The sequence below is a fragment of the Astatotilapia calliptera genome, chromosome 23 (genome assembly GCF_900246225.1).
Source record: "Astatotilapia calliptera chromosome 23, fAstCal1.2, whole genome shotgun sequence".
Lineage (NCBI taxonomy): Eukaryota > Metazoa > Chordata > Actinopteri > Cichliformes > Cichlidae > Astatotilapia > Astatotilapia calliptera.
This window is the reverse complement of record NC_039323.1, coordinates 11,698,713-11,717,864: the sequence shown is the minus strand read 5'-3', so window position 1 is coordinate 11,717,864 and position 19,152 is coordinate 11,698,713. Positions and strand designations below refer to the sequence as shown.

General features: G+C 39.4%; 1 protein-coding gene across 2 annotated transcripts; it reads left to right on the top strand.

The window, feature by feature from the left end:
* The first annotated feature begins 10,742 nt into the window (after positions 1-10,742).
* Positions 10,743-16,416, top strand: creb3l3a (cAMP responsive element binding protein 3-like 3a). 2 transcript variants are annotated; one of them, XM_026160128.1, is made up of 10 exons: positions 10,743-10,860; positions 11,157-11,261; positions 11,372-11,618; positions 12,278-12,408; positions 13,286-13,396; positions 13,494-13,600; positions 14,086-14,154; positions 14,357-14,441; positions 14,788-14,881; positions 15,520-16,416. In XM_026160128.1, the coding sequence occupies exons 1-10, from the start codon at positions 10,840-10,842 to the stop codon at positions 15,834-15,836; spliced, it is 1,287 nt and encodes a 428-aa protein (XP_026015913.1). In that variant the 5' UTR covers positions 10,743-10,839; the 3' UTR covers positions 15,837-16,416. The 2 variants fall into 2 exon arrangements, with proteins under 2 accessions (XP_026015913.1, XP_026015914.1); XM_026160129.1 differs by having other exon boundaries at positions 11,375-11,618; positions 15,520-16,412.
* The last annotated feature ends 2,736 nt before the right edge of the window (positions 16,417-19,152 follow it).

Sequence of the window (19,152 nt, the reverse complement as noted above, 5' to 3'; positions counted from 1 at the left end):
GTTCAGCCTGTGTGACCTCACTCTGTGGTGAACAGTGGGGTAGATTTTGTGTTAGACGTGTCGAGTGCCTTTGACCTTACTAACAGGGAGAAAACAACAAGAGCTGAAAAGGATCGCATTGGAGCATTGTCTCTTATTTTCTCTTTGTTCGGCAGCCCTCTCTGCTCACGCACACGCGTCCGTTGTTTGCTATGACACAAGATGAAGCTACTTTTACTGCAAGTTAATTATTTCAGGATACACTGTGTTTTATTGAGCTTGTGATTTCCTCATTTACCAAGAAAGCAATACACATCATCACCAAACAGAAATATGGACTTTATTGCTGCAGACACATGATATGTTGTGTATTTGAGAAGTCTTTTTATTTTTAGAACGTTGATGGATCATCTTGTATTAAGCTATACAACATTAAAATATGTTTCCAGTGTTTTTTCCATTAAGTAAACTGTTTTTCACATTGAGAAGGCAAAATATGAGGAACACTTATCAAGAACTTCCCCAATGAAGGGAAATAAGTGACGTGGAGGGTGTTGTTGTGTCACTGTGAGTGGGTGTGGTTCCTTTAACCCCGTGAAGGCTTTTCATATTGTAATAGGGGAAAAAAAATACTGGGAACAGAGGAAAATATAGATTTCTCATGATGGCTGGCAACTCTTAAGAATGTTATGCAGAACTTAAGAAATAGGGAAAAACATTAATTTCTTTTAAGTGCAAATGAGATCAAGAAGGACAAAAGAAATGCAATAACTCTTAACATCAAGACCTTATTTTTGCTGAACCACTGTGGGGCCCCCTGATGGTGACCCGCACTCAGACCTCTCTGCTGGACCCGCTGACCATGTTTCCAGTCTCTTCCCAATTCACAAGTCTGATCAGACTGCCTGAGCATAAATAAATCAGCCACACAGACCACTGAACCACATAAGGTAAAAAAATAATAATAATAAAAAATATAACATTTCTGGGAAGCTCAGGTTGTTTGGCTCCTAAACTTAACTCCAAATAACTGAGTCTTAGACACATTTCCTACATTTTTATTTTCAAAAAATCTCAATCGGAACAGGTTGAGCTGCACTGATTTGCAGTGAGTAAATATGGCTATAAAGATTAAAATTGTGGTTGACCGCTGTTGGACTGTTGACCACTTTTGTGTTTTTATACAAAAATATCCTCCGGTTTAGTTAATCTTGATGTTTAAGGTCTTTAGGAATATTATAGGAACATCAAAGAGTTTTTTCTGTCCAGCCATCTTTTATTCAGATTTATCCAGCTCAGGGTCATGGAGCTTATCTGAGTGTATATTAGCAGGCATTGGGACAAACTGTCCTCACAGGCAATTCCATTTACTCCCATTTTTCATACCCATGAGTAATTTTGTGTTTTACATTTCAGACCTGCATCTCTTAAGCTTGTAGGAGGAAATGGGAGCAGCCAGAAAAAATGCAGACAAGTTGGAACATGCCCTAAAGTGCTGCTGCTGTGTTGAAAGTTAACCATCATTAACAATTTTTCTCTTTATAAAAATGTCTTCTTTATAGTGAAAGAATATTGCAATCCAGACAAATCCTCCTATGATGTGAGTGTTTTCAGAGCAGCACTGACATGAAAGGAAATTTAACAAAAGTCAAAGCACGCTTTGTAAAACAGCTACAGTGAGGTAGCATTTAGCAATGATCTGTTTTTATCTGGTGTTGTGCTGGAGCTCTCTGTGCTTAAGTAAACTTTTTCTAACTTTGCTGATATATGACTGAGGTATATTAACAGAGACACATTTCAAATCAAATCAAATCAAAATTTATTTATATAGCACATATTCAAACAACAGTGTTGACCATAGTGCTTCACAGTCAATAAAAACATGAGACAGACCCTGCAGGGGCAAATTAAAAGCACCAACAACAACACTGGCACACGTCTACCAGAAATAACAGATTTTTATTTGACAGCGTGTTTGTGTCGATCCAAAGAATACTGAAAAATAATACCCCAGCCAAAACATGTTTACCTGGCTGTTATCTGGAAAGCCATACAGCTGTAGGAGCTCCCTGTCACCAAGTTCAGCTGTTTCTTTTATCAGCTTGAATGAATTCCTCCTCAATGCTTGAAAATGATGAAAAATATCTTTTTTTAATGTTTAAATGGCTTATTTTTTTCTATACTTTTTTAGTGATTTTTACTCTTGCTTCCTCTTCATTTGATGGTTTTACCAACACAACCCAATGCCAGTAAGAAAATGCATAAAATTCTCCAAACTGGAAATCGCAGTCACTCATGCACACATGGAAAAGAATTATGTGGAAAGTACTGCTGTTTACAGAGGTTTTTCCATTTACTATGAATATAACTCCTTCATTTTGAGCCTGTATGAGGAGGCTTATGAGTGACAAAGCAAGGTCATTCAGTAATTCCACATTTTATGTCAGAAATATTCAGTGTGGGAATGTGTGGGATTTTGAGTTATTACATGACTCTGGATGTGTATCCACGATATCACACAGGTGGGTGAGGTGTGCAGAATGAGTACAGACATTTGTCTTTCAGCTCAACATGTAAATTTAAGTTCATTGTGCACCACTCGGTTTTGGGCACGAGGGCCACACTCGGAGGTGATGGAGCTTCTGCTCATCCAATTCAGGGCCGGGGAGTGGGGGAGGTGGAACCTATTCCAGCTGTGATAGGGCAACTGTTCATGTTCACATTCACACCCGTGGTCAATTTAGAATGAGCAATTATTCTAATCCCACTAACTGGATGTCTTTGGACTGTGGGAGGTGTACCCGGAGAGAACTGAAAGAGACATGGGAAGAACATGCAAACATTCAAACCCAGGACCTTCTTACTGTCAGGTGACACTGCTAACCACCACCTGAAATTAAACTTAAATATGCCATAGTATGGTAATCACATTCATATCAAATATTGTTTTTTAAGAAATGTTAAGCAGCAGGTTAAAAATGAATTGAATTTGTTTTCTATGTAGTTTTCTGTACCTTAACGACTTCTTGCTGGAGAAGCTCTGCTGCAGAAGATTTGCTGTAGCTCAACTTCTTAGAAGTACTCTAGTTTCAGTTTCTGACATTCAAAGTGCCGAATACATCTGTTAACACACATTTAAACAGAACCTCATCTACCATTGGTCATACACATAGGTAGGTTGGTGCATCAGAGTCATTCTGGGGTAAGGAATTTTGCCAAAGGATGCTTTGAATTCCAGACATGAGGAATCAGGGAATGAATCAAACAGCTCCTGCCTCACATTTCACATCTGCGAGCCAGGGTACTGTATAACAGCTCAATCATGCATATTCTTCCAGTATGTGATCTTTTTTCAGGGAAACTGAAATTTTTTTTCCTGGATGTTTATCTCTAATTATGCTTCTCACTTGGGAGGTCAGTGTGACAGTTCCTGTCAGCCTGGCATTTACAGTAATGATTGGCATTTGGTCTTCTTGGTCTATATATCTCAGTAACTGTGTTATTCACAGACTCATTACCATATTTTTCCCTGTGGCTCTCAATTAGGAATATGTTGTCTCCTGACCCCCTTTTTTTCAGATTTCCTGGAATGGGAAACAAAAGAAGAGTGGAGAATTCAAATGGGGAATTAACAGTGCTCTGTGAAATGTCATAAACTCATAAGTATTTGGCAGTTCATTCATCATGCAAGGTTAGACACAGGGTTTACGTTGTCAAATCATGATCTTTTCCTAACACATTACAAGCATAAGTGAAAACAAAAGTAAACTGCAGGAGACTCGTACTCTAATCTGCTGGCTGAAAATCAAGCTTTGGGGCCGACCAAAAGCCCTCTGATGACACAGACTGGGTAACTACAGTTAAACTGAAAACGATACTCAAATGCTTGCTTGGGTTATTTCAGACAGCAGGAATGAAAGACATACATGAAGGTTTAGTCAGAGGATTTGATTCATCTGTTACTCTCTGAGGATGCTGATGCCGATATGAAACTGCAGACGCAGGGAGGCCCTACTTTAATTGTTTTCTACTGTACACTACTTATTCTGCGTTGGATTTTTTTCTGTATCAACTTGTAGGTTAATTAGTGTTTTTGCCCTTTGGAACCATCCTTATTCAGATAACAAAGCAATGATGATTATGTAATATGTCTTTTATGAAATCCCAATAGACTGCTCCCTGAAAGTCTCTGACTTTGTGCTGTGTCAGACAGCTAGTTTATCTTACTCATCAAAGGCAGCACACTGACTTGGCTGTGTTTTAAAGGCTTGTGCACTGTTGCTATAGCTTCATAAAAGCCTGTTCTTCTACCTACTCAGGCTCTGATGTCTGTGGTTGCTTTGTTTTTCTAATTATTAGTTGCTTCTTTAGTTATTTGGCATGCTCCCTTTATGTTCTCATGTGCCAGCTCTTATGTTTCCTACTGCTGAAAGCTTTTGTTCCCAACAACATATCAGAAGCAAACAACTTTATTGCCATCTGTAAATGCAATAGCTGACATCAGTAACTGATAAAATGATAATTACTGGGATTGACTTCATTTGAACTTTTGCATAGTGGTGTTTTAGAGAAAACATGACAGTGAGAGTTTGGTGAAATATATCAAATAGTTTGATAGTTTGATTTTCATGTTTGTGGAATGTAGCTAACATTCGTTTAGCACAATGATTGTAAATAGGTAGAAACTAGCTTGAGAATTTAACAAAGTCTGCTTAGCAGTTGTCAATATTTGCAGGAGAAAAGGATTTAAAAGTAGGACTCAAAGACAATGAAATATATATTTTTAAAAACCCTCAAAGGTAAGGAGCTAATATTCAAAATGTCCACAAACTAAAATCCAGAAACTTTCATGAGTAATAAAGAACATGAGCTAGATTACAAAGACTGTGGCGAGGAACAGAGTGATAGGATCAATATTTTGTTTATATCCTCAAAGTTCAGCATGTAGGCTACTTAAATGTGTCAAATATATTTTAATGATATTGTATTTTGGAAATAAAAGTAAATACCTCAAACATGCACTATGAAAAATGTCAGGTACATTTACATTCAAGTTCTCCTATAAATAACAAAAACAGTTTCAGATTACACGAAAAGCTGAAAAGCGTGTTTTATTGTGGATTATGATTTACCCATTTACAAATTCATTATTATTTTGGAAAGTAAAAATCACAGTGATTTAGTGATCTTTTCAAATGTGTTACAAATTTTCATAAATCTTGACACATGGATTGTCGCTTGAAAGTTGCCTTTCTAAGGTGAAATTGGTATTGGTAATGGCTCTGTATATGAGTCCTCCCCTCCTGCTGCACCAGAACCAGCAGTGTTACACCACAGTTCATTCATAAAGTAGCTGGGAAATCTCATAACAGAGCGGATTCATTTGCAGAAATTTATATTTTTATAAGCACTGAATTCCCAGTTAGATGTTAGTAACAGTTACATGACAGTAACTCAGTAAAACATTTCTGCTATGGTTTTAAGAGTGACATCATCCGTTAGTGCTGGTAGACATTAGATCAGATTATACTTCAGAATAATGAAGTCTTTCTAAAAACGTGAGGTTGTTGAATCCAATCAGCACATCAATATTCTTACTGAATAATTACTGGAAACGAAAATTTAAATAGCTGAAAATAGTTATAAACTATAGAATAGAATAGAATAGAATAGAATAGAATAGAATAGAATAGAATAGATCTACTTTTACTGTCAGAGCATCTCCTACTCAGTGCAGACATGTGGGAAAAGAAAACGGGAGGGGAGGGGAGTGGGGATGCACAGTTCTGCAGCAATATATACACATGAATAGTCTCAATTCAAAAAATATAAAATATACAAATATCTGTTGAGGGAAGTCCTTGGATTGGGGGGTGAAACTGTGTTGTCAGTGCATGTGTGAGTTCAGGGTGTGTGGTGGAGCGTGGTCTGCAGCGCAGGGAGGATGCACCTGCACGGCATCCTTAATCACTCCCGCCGAGATAAAAACACGGGGATTCAGGAGTTGGTGTGTTGTGATGTGATGCAAGTCAATAAAATGGCTCAAAACTATGATCCTTGGACCTGTCGTGTCTCATTCACATCACAGGGTGGTTAAGGCTTTTGGGAAGAAAGTATTTATTTGATAAAAACTAACTTGACAGGATCTGCCTGCTGTCTGTTGTAATAGTAACTACTGCCACAGGTCTGTCAGTAAAATGTCTGATCTGTTTCTCCGGAATTTGTATCTCCACTTTCTATTTCCTACATTTGTCAGGTTAGAGCGAAATAATTACATTTAGAAATCAAATGTAAAATGACGGTCCCAGCTTTGACTGATGAATATTGAAGCTGGGCAAATGATATGAGAGAGTGGCCCAATCTGATTCAAAGGACTCTTTTCTGTCCTCACATTTTTAAGATGAACATCATGCTCCACACTGACACGTGTTCATGTTCCTGGGTCCACTGGATTTAAATGGAGAGTCTGCTCTTTATTTACACACTGCTATGGTTACACATGCTGCTGGAGCTCCACTAATGGAGCCTTGGTCTCTATACTCATGCACGTACTTCAGGGTGAACATGCTCAGAGTTGATTGAACTCTGACCAGCTGTTTGCAACTGTGAAGCCTCAGAGTTGTGGATTTCAGAGTTAATCAACTCAGAGTTTATTTTTAATTTCAGAGTTTGTTGAGCATGCTTTTTGGGATAGGCCCAGGTCAACGGGCACAACCCGCATCCTCAACTGTGCACTCAGCCCACAAATGCATTTTCCTTACAAATGTGGTGTCATTTATTGGGAACTCACAAGCTTCCCAGTGGTTTAAGATTTCCAAGAAGCATTGCTACAACAGAGAAATAATCAGCCAAATAAACTTTCTTACTTTCTGGGCTGAGTTTAGCACCTAAAGGTCCAGAACTCATACATAATAAGAGTGGTTGCACAGGCAGAGCAGCCATGGAGTTATTGGAAGGTTATAAAGTATGATAATTGGAAGGTTGATAGTTCGATCCCCAGCTGCTCCAGTCTACATGCCAGAGTATCCCTGGGCAAGATACTGAACACTAAGACGCTCTCCAGTGCATTGATCAGAATATGTGTGGATGTTTTAATATAAAGCACTTTGATGTATAAAAAAGTGTGAGTGTGGGTGAATGAGGCATATTGTATAAAGAGCTTTGTTGTGCTGGTAGAAGAAAAAAACAGTATCTAAGTCCATATCAAACTCTTATCAATATCAGTCCATTTAACATGACAGCTGTACCCCCTAAAGTCACCTACTGTATCCAAGAATAACAGCACAATAATTTTCAGTCAGTGTCTTTTTTTGTACTTGTACTTTTTCTTTAAAATATGTTGGAAAACACAGAACTAACCAGTTTTGTATTTTTCTTATTCTGCCAGTTTTGAAAATGTATCGTGGCCTCGTTCTAACTGTAAAATTCAGATTTTATAAAAAAATTTTGGTCTGGTTTTTTGGTGAAAACTAAATTACAGCCTTAAACACATCAGGCAGAAAATAAAGCCACAGTGCAAACGGTTTCCCCGCAATTACATTTTCATTCACAATTTTCAAATGCAATCATGGTTTAAACATCCTTTCCACCCTGTCTAGTAATTTCATTTCATTAACCAGTCAAATTTATGTTCTAGCTTAGAGCACTTTCTTTGTTTTTTAAAACCCTGTTGTTTATTTCTCTTCTAAAGTGTCTTGCAGTGGAACTTTTGTTTCCTGGGATGCTGTATGCAAGCTACTTCAATGCTGTAATGAATAAAGGCAGAAAAAAATTATGCCAAAACTTTGCTTTAAGACTGGAAGCTTTTATGGAATAATACCTTTAAAAATTAAAATAAGACTACTGAAGGAATTGGTTTTTTATTTATGAGTCTAATTAAAAAAAGAACACAAGTACACATGACATGACACGTCTTTAATCTCTGTCTCTCTTCCACTGCATGATTTCTATCCTGTCTTCCTTCTCTCACCCCAGCCGGTCACGGCAGATGGCCGCCCCTCTCTGAGCCTGGTTCTGCCAGAGGTTTCTTCCTGTTAAAAGGGAGTTTTTCCTACCAACTGTCGCCAAAATGCTTTCTCATAGGGGGTCATATGATTGTTGGGTTTTTCTCTGTATGTATTATTGTAGGGTCTACCTTACAATATAAAGCACCTTGAGGAGACTGTTTTTGTGATTTGGCACTGTATAAATAACGGTATAAACTGTATAAATAAAACTGAATTGAAAAGTAAACTCTGAATGGTAGAAATCTTCCAAATTTGAAACTGGTAAGCGAAACAATCTAAAGTATGCTTATTTATGTTCTTAATCATGCAGGTCATGGTCGTTGTGAATGCATGGGTAAAGAAAAAAGACAATTGAACTTCTCAGTTTACGAAGACTACTGAGATTGGCCTGTTGGAGGTTGTCCTTCGACAGGATAGCCCCACTGGGGGCTTAAAATACTTGGGACTCTATTGTTTGTTTGAGAACCCAAGACGCATATTGGATGTTAAATGGGCTGGTTCTTAGATAACTCTTCTCTACTCAATTTGAGCACTCAAAGCACTTTATACAACATATCTCATTCACACATTCATACAAACACTTTTATATACAAATATATATAACATATATAACATTCAAGCACACATTCACACTCTGATGGATGCATTGGGAGAAACTCAGGATTTAGTGTCGGGCAAGTGACTCATACTTGAGCAGCCAGAGATCAAACAACCTTCGGAGCCACAGTCAGACATATCAGAGGGAAATGTCTGCAAGCGCTCAGCTCTAACAAGTGTACCAGTCATTCAGCTATTGTGGTAATTAGTGGGAAAAAAAGGAGAGGATGCTATCAATTCCAAACCTGAAAGTCTAACCGTATCCAACTATATGAAAATCCACTAAAAATGCGACATCTATTACCTGCAAACAAATGCAACTTCAAGTGCAAGCTCTGTGTCAAAGTACAACCTTGTGACTTTGAACATTGATAGCTGCACCGACTAATTCTGGTTTGGTAGATGCCAGTACATAAAAAACATAGAGTGCTGTATGTGCAGAGGTGTACAGAAATAATTTTACAGAAACTGTATGGGGTGTGGCTGTAGCTCAGCTGCAGAAGGATGTGAAGAGTGAAGAGTTCAGGTGGCAGTGCTAGGAACGTCCAGATGGCACAGCTGGTGAATATTTTCTAATTCTGCCTCTCTTATTTATGCAGTACGGTGCTGTGACCAAAGAGGAGCAGTATGGTGAACAGCAGGCGATGCTGCTAAAGCTACACCGGGCAACGCCCGAAACATTACATTGTACAGTGTGAAGTAATAAAAGAAATACATAACTCAGAACAAGGAGTGTGTGTGCTGGGACACATCTGTGGCCACAGAAAATTTTATTTAGAAGATTTAAAGGTAGAACTTTCTATTACAGCTTGGTAATAAATAGCTAATAGTTGGATAACAAGGGGGAAATAATAGGGTAATAATGTGGTAATTTCAGTAACTGTGGTAGTTTCTGTGTCATAAGCTCGAAACAGAGCTGCAAAATGCAAAACTGTCTGTTTCTATTTAATAGCATATTAATAACCTTGTTTCTTCCCTGTTAAATCCAGAATTGAATTCAAAATCCTGCTCCTCAGGTCTTAAATAATCAGGCCCCATCTTATCTTAATGACCTTGTAGTACCATATCACCCTATTAGAGCACTTTGCTCTCTAACTGCAGGCTTACTTGTTGTTCCTAGTAGAATGGGAGGGAGAGCATTCAGTTTTCAGCTTCCCGTTTGGATTCAGGAGACAGACAATATCTCTGCTTTTAAGATTAGGCTTAAAACTGTCGCCAAAGTGCTTGCTCATAAGGGGTCATATGATTGCTGGGTTTTTTTCTGTATCTATTATTGTAGGATCTATTGTACAATATAAAGTGCCTTGAGACAACTGTTATTGGCACTATATAAATAAAATTGAATTGAAACAAATTGAACTATTACCACTTTATTACCGAGTTGTATTTCCACATTGTTAAACAAAGTTTTTAGGCTTTTATTATCCTAGTATATAAATTTCAGGGTAATATTACTCAACTTTAACCACTGTTGCTACTGTGATATTACTTATATATTACATAGTTATTACTTTGGTAATTGCATAGTAATAACGTAGAGATTACCACATTATTAACCTTGTCACCCTACTATTACCCCTTTTTTACCGAGTTGTAATAGAAAGTGCTACTGATTTAAAGTATATAAATGTTTTGTTCAACTTTCAAATTAAATTTTCCCAGAAATGCCTTAAACCACAAATACAAAGAACATGTTTTTTTTATTCTGTCAGTCAATAAAACTGTAACTTTTCTTGATTAATCACATGATTTGAGACACAACTGTAGGATGCACATCTGTGAAATGATCAGATAAATTAACATAAAGTTCCTCAAAACCAGAGTTTTTGGCTGAATTTGACAAAGAATCGAGCTTTTGTTTGATCATTGTGTTTTGAATATGTGCTAAAGGTCACAACTATCCCTATGTCAACAAACTATCAAAAAAAATAAGAGAAAAGAAAACAGGAGACTTTGCCCTTTCTGATGTTCACATCTAACTGGTGACTTCATTTCTTCTGTCCCGGTCTTCTATCTAGGTAGCTGTGTACTCTTAACTACCAATAAGATTACTAATATATGCTCTAAGAGCCAGTAAGGACAAAGCAATCTAGTCAGCTGGGTGTGTTGAGTTGGAGTTTACACTTTGGACCCCAGAAGAGCTGAGAGATTAAGAGCAGACTCTTCAGAAACGGAGACCTCAGAGTAAAATAGATATTTTGTTTGGGTTGCAGTTGTTTTGACAGCTTCTTTGGTGTGCCACTCAAGCAGGAAAATTATGGAGCATTACCCGGATCAGGTAAACATTTTAGTATTTCCATTATATCATAGTTTACAGATTTAAGACAAAGCTGCAGAGGAAGCCTTCAAGAGCTGGAGAGCAAAGTTCACGCTTGAGAGAAAACTGAAAACCTGTATTTAGTGTATATTCTTAAACCAACGATTTAAAAATGTTAATGTTTTTAAAAAAATCACACTGACTTGTGTGGGTTGGTGAATTGTTGGCAGTGAAACAGATGTTCATAGTATCTGAAATCTTTACTGCTGTGTTGTTTTCTCTTATATGTTGCTATTTAACGCATGACCTCTCTTCAGGGTTGTGATGGCCTTGAGCTGCTTGACTGGCTATTTGATCAAAATAATGGTATTCTCCGTCACGAAGAACCAGAACAACACACTTGGCCAATCCAGGACCCAAATGTGTGTGAGACTGTTATATGACTTCTTTCTCCCACTTCCTTGTCGGTGTTCTCTGTATGTTGTTACCTCACACATAGAGAATAATCGTTCAACTTGATGTTTTCACCCAGCAGATGTTGCAGCCACCCGAACAGCCAAACGATGACTTTCTCAATGCGCTCCTGCGTGGCGGTGATTCTGTGTCAGCCTCTCCGCTCTGGTCACCATCTCCCAGTGACAGTGGGATCAGTGAGGACCCTCCATCAGACCAGATGGACAGTCCTCAGCGCCCTGAAAGCCCACCCGGGGACTCCCATTTCTTTGGTACAAGACCACTAACCAAGGCGGCCCTGGAAGCCAATGTCCCCGCTGACTTCAGTAAGTCGCACATATCCAAAAAGTAAAACATTCACATTGGGACACATTGGGACACATTACATTGGGTTCTAATTCCTAATATCTTTTCATGATTATTGATTAAACGAAACATTATGTTCTCTGGTGTGTTTAATCAAACTGTGGAAATTAAGTCCCAAGTTATATCTTCAAATGACAAATTCTTATGATATCCCTAATACTAAGCAATTAGCTTTATTATAGCAGAGATGAAAGGAGAAAATATTCTCATTTGCTTGAAAAATTGCCATCGGTTATCTACATTTTGCACATTTTTAGATAATCAAGCTCTGATAATATTAGCATTTCATTCTAATGACATTATACTAAATCCAGCCCTTCTGGGAAAGGAATGATAATGGCACTCAGTGTTTGAAAGTTTTTGTTCCTGAATATGAATCCCAGTTTAAAGAATAGAGTAGGATATCATAGATTATTTGTGACTGTATACAGAAACAGTCAAATGCTAAGACACAGACATTATCGATACAGACAAAAGAAAGTCAACATGCTCAGCGCCTTGCAGAGTTATCAGTATTTACACAATCGGGCTCCAGAATTGCTGGTCAGAATCCAGCGAGACGAGCACGTCTCCTTGGTCTTTATTTGCATGTGCACTATCGTTGCTCCTGTGTGTGCAGGTGGCTGGAAGCTTGGCTTTCCAATGGGCAAGGCGAGGATTACACATCCTTCTGATGTGGATACATCACAGCTTTCCTCTAGCTTCCCCCTAACTGTCAAAGATCTGCTATTGTCGGGCACGTCTGAGCCAGTAAGTATCCTGTTGCTCCCTGATAGAGAAGGAGGGGATGGTTGAGGGTTGGGGGAGAGCGTGTCTAATGCATGTTTGTGGATCTTTCATTGCTTTCTTGACTTAAGAGACCTGTTGTTTACCTTTTGTGTGTGAGTGTGCATGTGTACTTTGGTAAAAAAAAAAAAAGAAAACAAAGAAGTGGATTACTACAGTCCCTGATCTCATGAATTCAGCAAGGGGTAAGGCCTTTGGAATTGCAAATGAAATTTCTATTTTTACTCTTGTTTGTGGGACGCTTTGCTGAATGTGCAGCAACTGATGGTTGTTTTCTGAGCCGGAGAGAAGGAAGACACAAAAGATTTTTATTAGTATTCTACCGAAGATGATTTTTTTTAAACCTTCCCATAACTTTCATTCATTCATACAAAATTTTGGAGATAAAATACCTTCTTAATGTGTGAAGAATTTTATATTATGTGGCATTACTAAATAGCATTTTGTGAAGAGAAAGTTTATTAGGTCAACATATCAGATATTCTCATTTCACACACTCACACAAAAAGAAATTAGATTATCAAATAAAGATCACCATGACCAGAATAATACGTTAGAGCTTCTGAAACTTAAGTGGATTTCAGTTCACTCCAGGTATTGATCAATCTTCTCAGCCTAGTTTAGTAAGATGAAGGAGAGAGTAGCAGAATGCAACTTGGGTTTTCACACCATAATTACTTTTCAGAAGCCATGAAATGAGACTGATGAAGTTGCCTTGATAGTCTGCACCAATTTAACTGTTTCCTGTGAGGTTCATTGAGCACACAGTGAAAGAGGTGGCCAGAGAGAAAATTTATTAGTGGTGGTGTTTTAAAAATTAGAATTTGTATTTTCCCACCAGACCCCACAGCCATCCCAAAAGTCCATTCAAGAGCTGGTTCTCAATGAAGATGAGAAGAAGCTTTTAGCAAAGGAGGGAGTCACTCTGCCCACCCAGCTACCTCTCACAAAGGTAAACGGCTATCAATACCCAAACAATGAGAACAGTTTCCAGCACCTAGAATTTATCATACAGAGGCTCAAAACAGTAATGTTCCTTCCTTTGTCAGTATGAAGAAAGGATTCTGAAGAAAATACGCCGAAAAATTCGCAACAAGCAGTCGGCCCAGGAGAGCAGAAAGAAGAAAAAGGAGTACATCGATGGGCTGGAAAGCAGGTAATATTCAAATTTAGAGTGGGTTGGAATGTTTTAGCATTTTAACTGCAATTCTTACCGATAATAACAGTCTTAGAAACTGATAATCATTTTTCAAAGCATAAATAAGTTTTGATTATTTTGCCATTGTACCCTCCGGGCAGCCCTGTACTCTTGTTACAGGTTAATGTATTTCAGAGAAAGAAACTTAATGGAAAAAAATCCACACTTTTGGGTTTTTAATGTCAGCTTCTGAGCAGAAAACCGTTTAAGAGTGTGCACTGCAAAATATTTTGGAGTAACGCATTATAGAGCCAATTTGTAAATCGGAGCATTCAACATTCCCCGTACTCCTTCAGATCAATTCATGAATAACAGACGGAGCCTTAAACCGATTTTTGATAGCAAGCTTTCACTGGAGATGAAAACCTAAAAGAGAGAAAAAATTATATTCTTTCAACTTGGTTTTTTTTTCTCCTTTCTTCCCCTCGTGTATCCCCCTTTAGGATGGTTGCTTGCAGTACACACAACCAAGAGCTACAGAGAAAAGTGTCCCAGCTGGAGAAATGTAACATGTGAGTGATCGGAGACAAAAAATCGATCTCTGTTTTTAATTAATCATTCTGTGATCTCAGGTTAATGTTTGTTATGACATTTCATCTTAGCAAAATAACTACCTTTGGCATTTTTCCCTGCTTTCCTGTTCCCCTCAAACCTTTTTTAATCCTCTTATCACGTCTTCTCTTTGTATTTTCTTTTCCCCATTCCTCCCTACAGGTCACTAATGGAACAGCTGCGCAGGCTGCAGGCCCTGGTCATGAATACAACTAATAAGCCAGCCCAGACTGGGACATGTGTACTGGTACAGACATCCTCTGTGATAAGATAAATTGTCACTGACACACGTGGCTCTTCATGAAAGAATTCAGTTTCCTAATGCCCAAACACCAAAAATTACTGCTGCTGGATGAGCCATTAAGAAAAGCCAATTTAGACTGGTGCACACTGGGTAATACAGCAAGGGAGAGATACAGTGGCTTAAAGAGAAGCTACTGCATCTAATCACGACACTGGAATAAAGCTCAACACTAGAGGCACTTTTAAAGTGTAACTTTTAATCTATAAATATAACTAAATGCCTTCAAAAAAAAAGATGTAGCAACCCCCCTCGTACTTTATCTAACACTCCTTTTTTATCATATTCTCAGGTGCTCGTGCTGTCCTTCTCCCTAATACTGTTCCCAAGCCTCAAGCCCTTATCTGACTCCAAAGTCAGCCAAGGAGACTTCACTCCAGTCAGAAGTGAGTAACCTTCAGCACCAAACAGCTTTGTGTGGCTGCCTGCCAACTAATCCAGCAGCTATATGTCACAGCTGCGGAGTTTGCTAGAACTACATTCTCACACGCTGCTGGAACGGTTCTCACCTGCTGAGCTCCACAGTCGCCTCTACTGTTCTGAGGATTTGCCATCTACTTAAAGTTAGTCGGAAGGCAGAGAGGACCAAGGCCATTTATTGTCACTGCAGTTATTAAGCTCTGCTCTGTGAAGCGGCGCTTGATCTGATTGCTTACCATTAATTATTAGTTTAGTATTGAATGTCAGTTTAATGTTGAATGTGTTTGCTGATACCGACTATGATGTATTTCTTTCAGTTTAATAGGAGACGAGATTAGTGTTTGCAAAGCAGTGAGGTATAATTTCTTAACCTGAGTGGTTTGACAGAACTGAAAAAAAGCAATCATCTTGTGCCTTCCCCGACTGCTCGGGGCTCTGTTACAGGAGTCTTTAACGTGTTTAGGTTTGAATTTTGAATCGTCACAAACTTATGAGAGCACGCAGATGTGAAAATGTACACTTGCCTGCCTCAGTGCATGTCTAGAACAACACAATAAGACCTGACTATAATACTTGTTTTACTCTACGTCTTATTCTCCTACAGTCCAGTCACGGTCCCTGCAGAACCTTCAGGCTTCCCGTGTACTCCATGTCACTGAATCCCCAATCTTCAGCGAGGATGAATCAGAGCCTCTTCACCGGCATTACCCAGAAGACCCGGGATTGGAAGATTTGACCGCACTGATGGAGAAGATGGCAGTAGACCAAGAACAATCCACTTTGGAGTCCATGTCTCTCAACAACAGCCAGGAAGACAAAATTGGTCATTTCCATGTAGATCCAATTAATGGTCACATCGCTACGGTGACCTTGAATCCCCATCGCTCTGCCAGGTTACAGCCACACGCTGATGGTATGTAAGAAAGAAGGGAAGCAAAATTTTCAAATTATCCTACTCCTAATGGTAGAGCAGGGGATTATCAGGGGCTGTTGTTTACACAAATGGAAATTGGGTTTTAATCATTCCCATTTTGTCTTTAATACTTATGTAGCCTGTATGCTTTTTTTTTCTACTTGTGATACTGTTTTATATCAGTGTTTGGATTTGAATCCCTACTGAAATTTCTTTTTCTGTGTATGCCTTGACTTTGATGAAATGCCAGTGTAAATTGCTGTTTGAGAATGTCAAAAAATGTGGTGAATAGAGCCATGATTGCGTGTATAGTTTTGATCATAATGAACGATTTTTGAAATGTTAAAGGATTTTCAAAGCATGTTTTCTCCGAAGAGTTGATTGCAGTAGTTTGGATTTATTCACGGATTAAACATCGTAAAGTAAAGAAAAGTATTAAAATAACACAACAAAATCAGTGGTTTGAATATACTGTGTACTCATTTTTCTGTATTTCCAAGCTTTAATTATTAAAAAGTGAAAACATGTGGTACAACATCTCTGTTGACACTTCTGGTTGAAAAAAGAGCGCTGTGGGGTGGATGTCAGTAGTGACATGGTTCACACAGAGGGAGACGGAAAACTGGGACAAAGGTGAGGCAGATGACCTGTTATCTCATTAGTCAGACTTGACATGTTGACTTATTTACTTGTTGAAGCCAGGTTCCAGTTGGTGTCTGTGGCACTCGCCCACCTTCTGTTTTGTCATTGTCAACCTAACAAAAATTGAAAGGTGTTCTTAAGCTTGCTGCCATTTCACCTAGCATTTAGGTCTGACCTGTTCAAGATGACATTTTCTGAGGTCGGCTAGACTTTATTTGAAGGAGCGGCCGGAGATTGAATTCTGGGATTAAATGATCCTCTCCATCCAACACTCTGGTTACCATCTGAATGGATTCGTAAAAGAAAAAAATGTGATTTCCATTAATACACACACACACACACACACGGACATTTGATAACAGAAATCCCTCTTTTGAGATTAATTTACAACATTCATGAGATTACTTGAAGCTCTTGAGAGAATGTCATCACCTGACTAAATCTTCAGTCAGCTGACAACTATCTGGAATTACTCCAGCTTGTTCACCTGACACTGAACATATTACATGAAAGATGAAGGCATAGCTTTCTGTGTGCATGTCTGCAGACTGGATTCAGCATGAGGGGAATGGCAACTTTGTGGCAATCCATCAAAACGGTTTTGAAATCCATTCTAAACTAAGCTTAAACTAAAATTTGTCAACTGGTTGTGACAACCTGAATGTTTTTTTGTTTTTGTTTTTTTTACCAAAGATTGTGTGAAATTGCACACTTTTAATCACATATTTGAATGATTATAGGACCTTTCCTGTTGCTATGGCAGCTGTCTTTTTCAGCCTGACTTTAAGTGTGGCTTTTCAGAGCAGCAATAAACACTTTGCCTTCAAACATGGTCAGATGGCACAGTATCTGGCCTAGCTGTGCTCCTTGTATATGCTAGCTTTCAGCCACTTACTGCTTTTCATTTTTACAGGCAGCAATAAATCAGAGAACAGACTCCTGATCCAACTCTCCACCAACATTTGATTGTGATGTGTATTGTTTTCTCATAATTCTCATAGTTTTCTCATTATTTTTCTCATAATTTCTCATAATTCTTATGAATTTGTGGGTGTGGTTATACCTATCTATCTATCTATCTATCTATCTATCTATCTATCTATCTATCTATCTATCTATCTATCTATCTATCGTGCTGGGTGATAAAAAAAAAAAAAAATATATATATATATATATATATATAGAGCTTGAGGGTCCTGCGCAGTATCTTAGCTGTTCCCAGGACTGCGCTCTTCTGGACAGAGATCTCCGATGTTATTCCCGGGATCTGCTGGAGCCACTCGCCTAGCTTGGGAGTCACCGCACCTAGTGCTCCGATTACCACAGGGACCACCGTTACCTTCACCCTCCACATCCTCTTGAGCTCTTTTCTGAGCCCTTGGTATTTCTCCAGCTTCTCGTGTTCCTTCTTCCTGATATTGCTGTCATTCGGAACCGCTACATCGATCACTACGGCCGTCTTCTTCTGTTTGTCTACCACCACTATGTCCGGTTGGTTAGCCACCACCATTTTGTCCGTCTGTATCTGGAAGTCCCACAGGATCTTAGCTCGGTCATTCTCCACCACCCTTGGGGGCATCTCCCATTTTGACCTCGGGACTTCCAGGTTATACTCGGCACAGATGTTCCTGTACACTATGCCGGCCACTTGGTTATGGCGTTCCACGTATGCCTTGCCTGCTAGCATCTTGCACCCTGCTGTTATGTGCTGGATTGTCTCTGGGGCATCTTTACACAGCCTGCACCTGGGGTCTTGCCTGGTGTGATAGACCCCAGCCTCTATGGATCTTGTACTCAGAGCTTGTTCTTGTGCTGCCATGATTAGTGCCTCTGTGCTGTCTTTCAGTCCAGCTTTGTCCAGCCACTGGTAGGATTTCTGGATATCAGCCACCTCCTCTATCTGCCGGTGGTACATACCGTGCAGGGGCCTGTCCTTCCATGATGGTTCCTCGTCTCCCTCCTCTTTCTTGGGTTTCTGCTGCCTGAGGTATTCACTGAGCACTCGGTCAGTTGGGGCCATCTTCCCAATGTATTCTTGGATGTTCGTTGTCTCATCCTGGACTGTGGTGCTGACACTCACCAGTCCCCGGCCCTATTCCTTCCACTTAGCGTACAGCTTCAGGGTGCTGGACTTGGGGTGAAACCCTCCATGCATGGTAAGGAGCTTTCTTGTCTTTATGTCAGTGGCTTCTATCTCCTCCTTTGGCCAGCCTATTACCCCAGCAGGGTACCTGATCACGGGCAGGGCGTACGTGTTGATGGCCCGGATCTTGTTCTTACCATTCAGCTGACTCCTCAGGACTTGCCTGACCCTCTGCAGGTACTTGGTGGTTGCAGCTTTTCTAGCGGCCTCTTCATGGTTCCCATTCGCCTGCGGGATCCCCAGGTACTTGTAACTGTCCTCTATGTCTGCAATGTTGCCTTCTGGTAGTTCAATCCCCTCAGTTCTGACTACCTTCCCTCTCTTTGTTACCATCCGACTACACTTCTCCAGTCCGAACGACATTCCAATGTCATTGCTGTATAGCCTGGTAGTGTGGATCAGTGAATCGATGTCTCGTTCACTCTTGGCATACAGCTTGATGTCATCCATGTACAGGAGGTGGCTGACAACTGCTCCATTCCGTAGTCGGTATCCGTAGCCAGTCTTGTTAATGATCTCACTGAGGGGGTTCAGGCCTA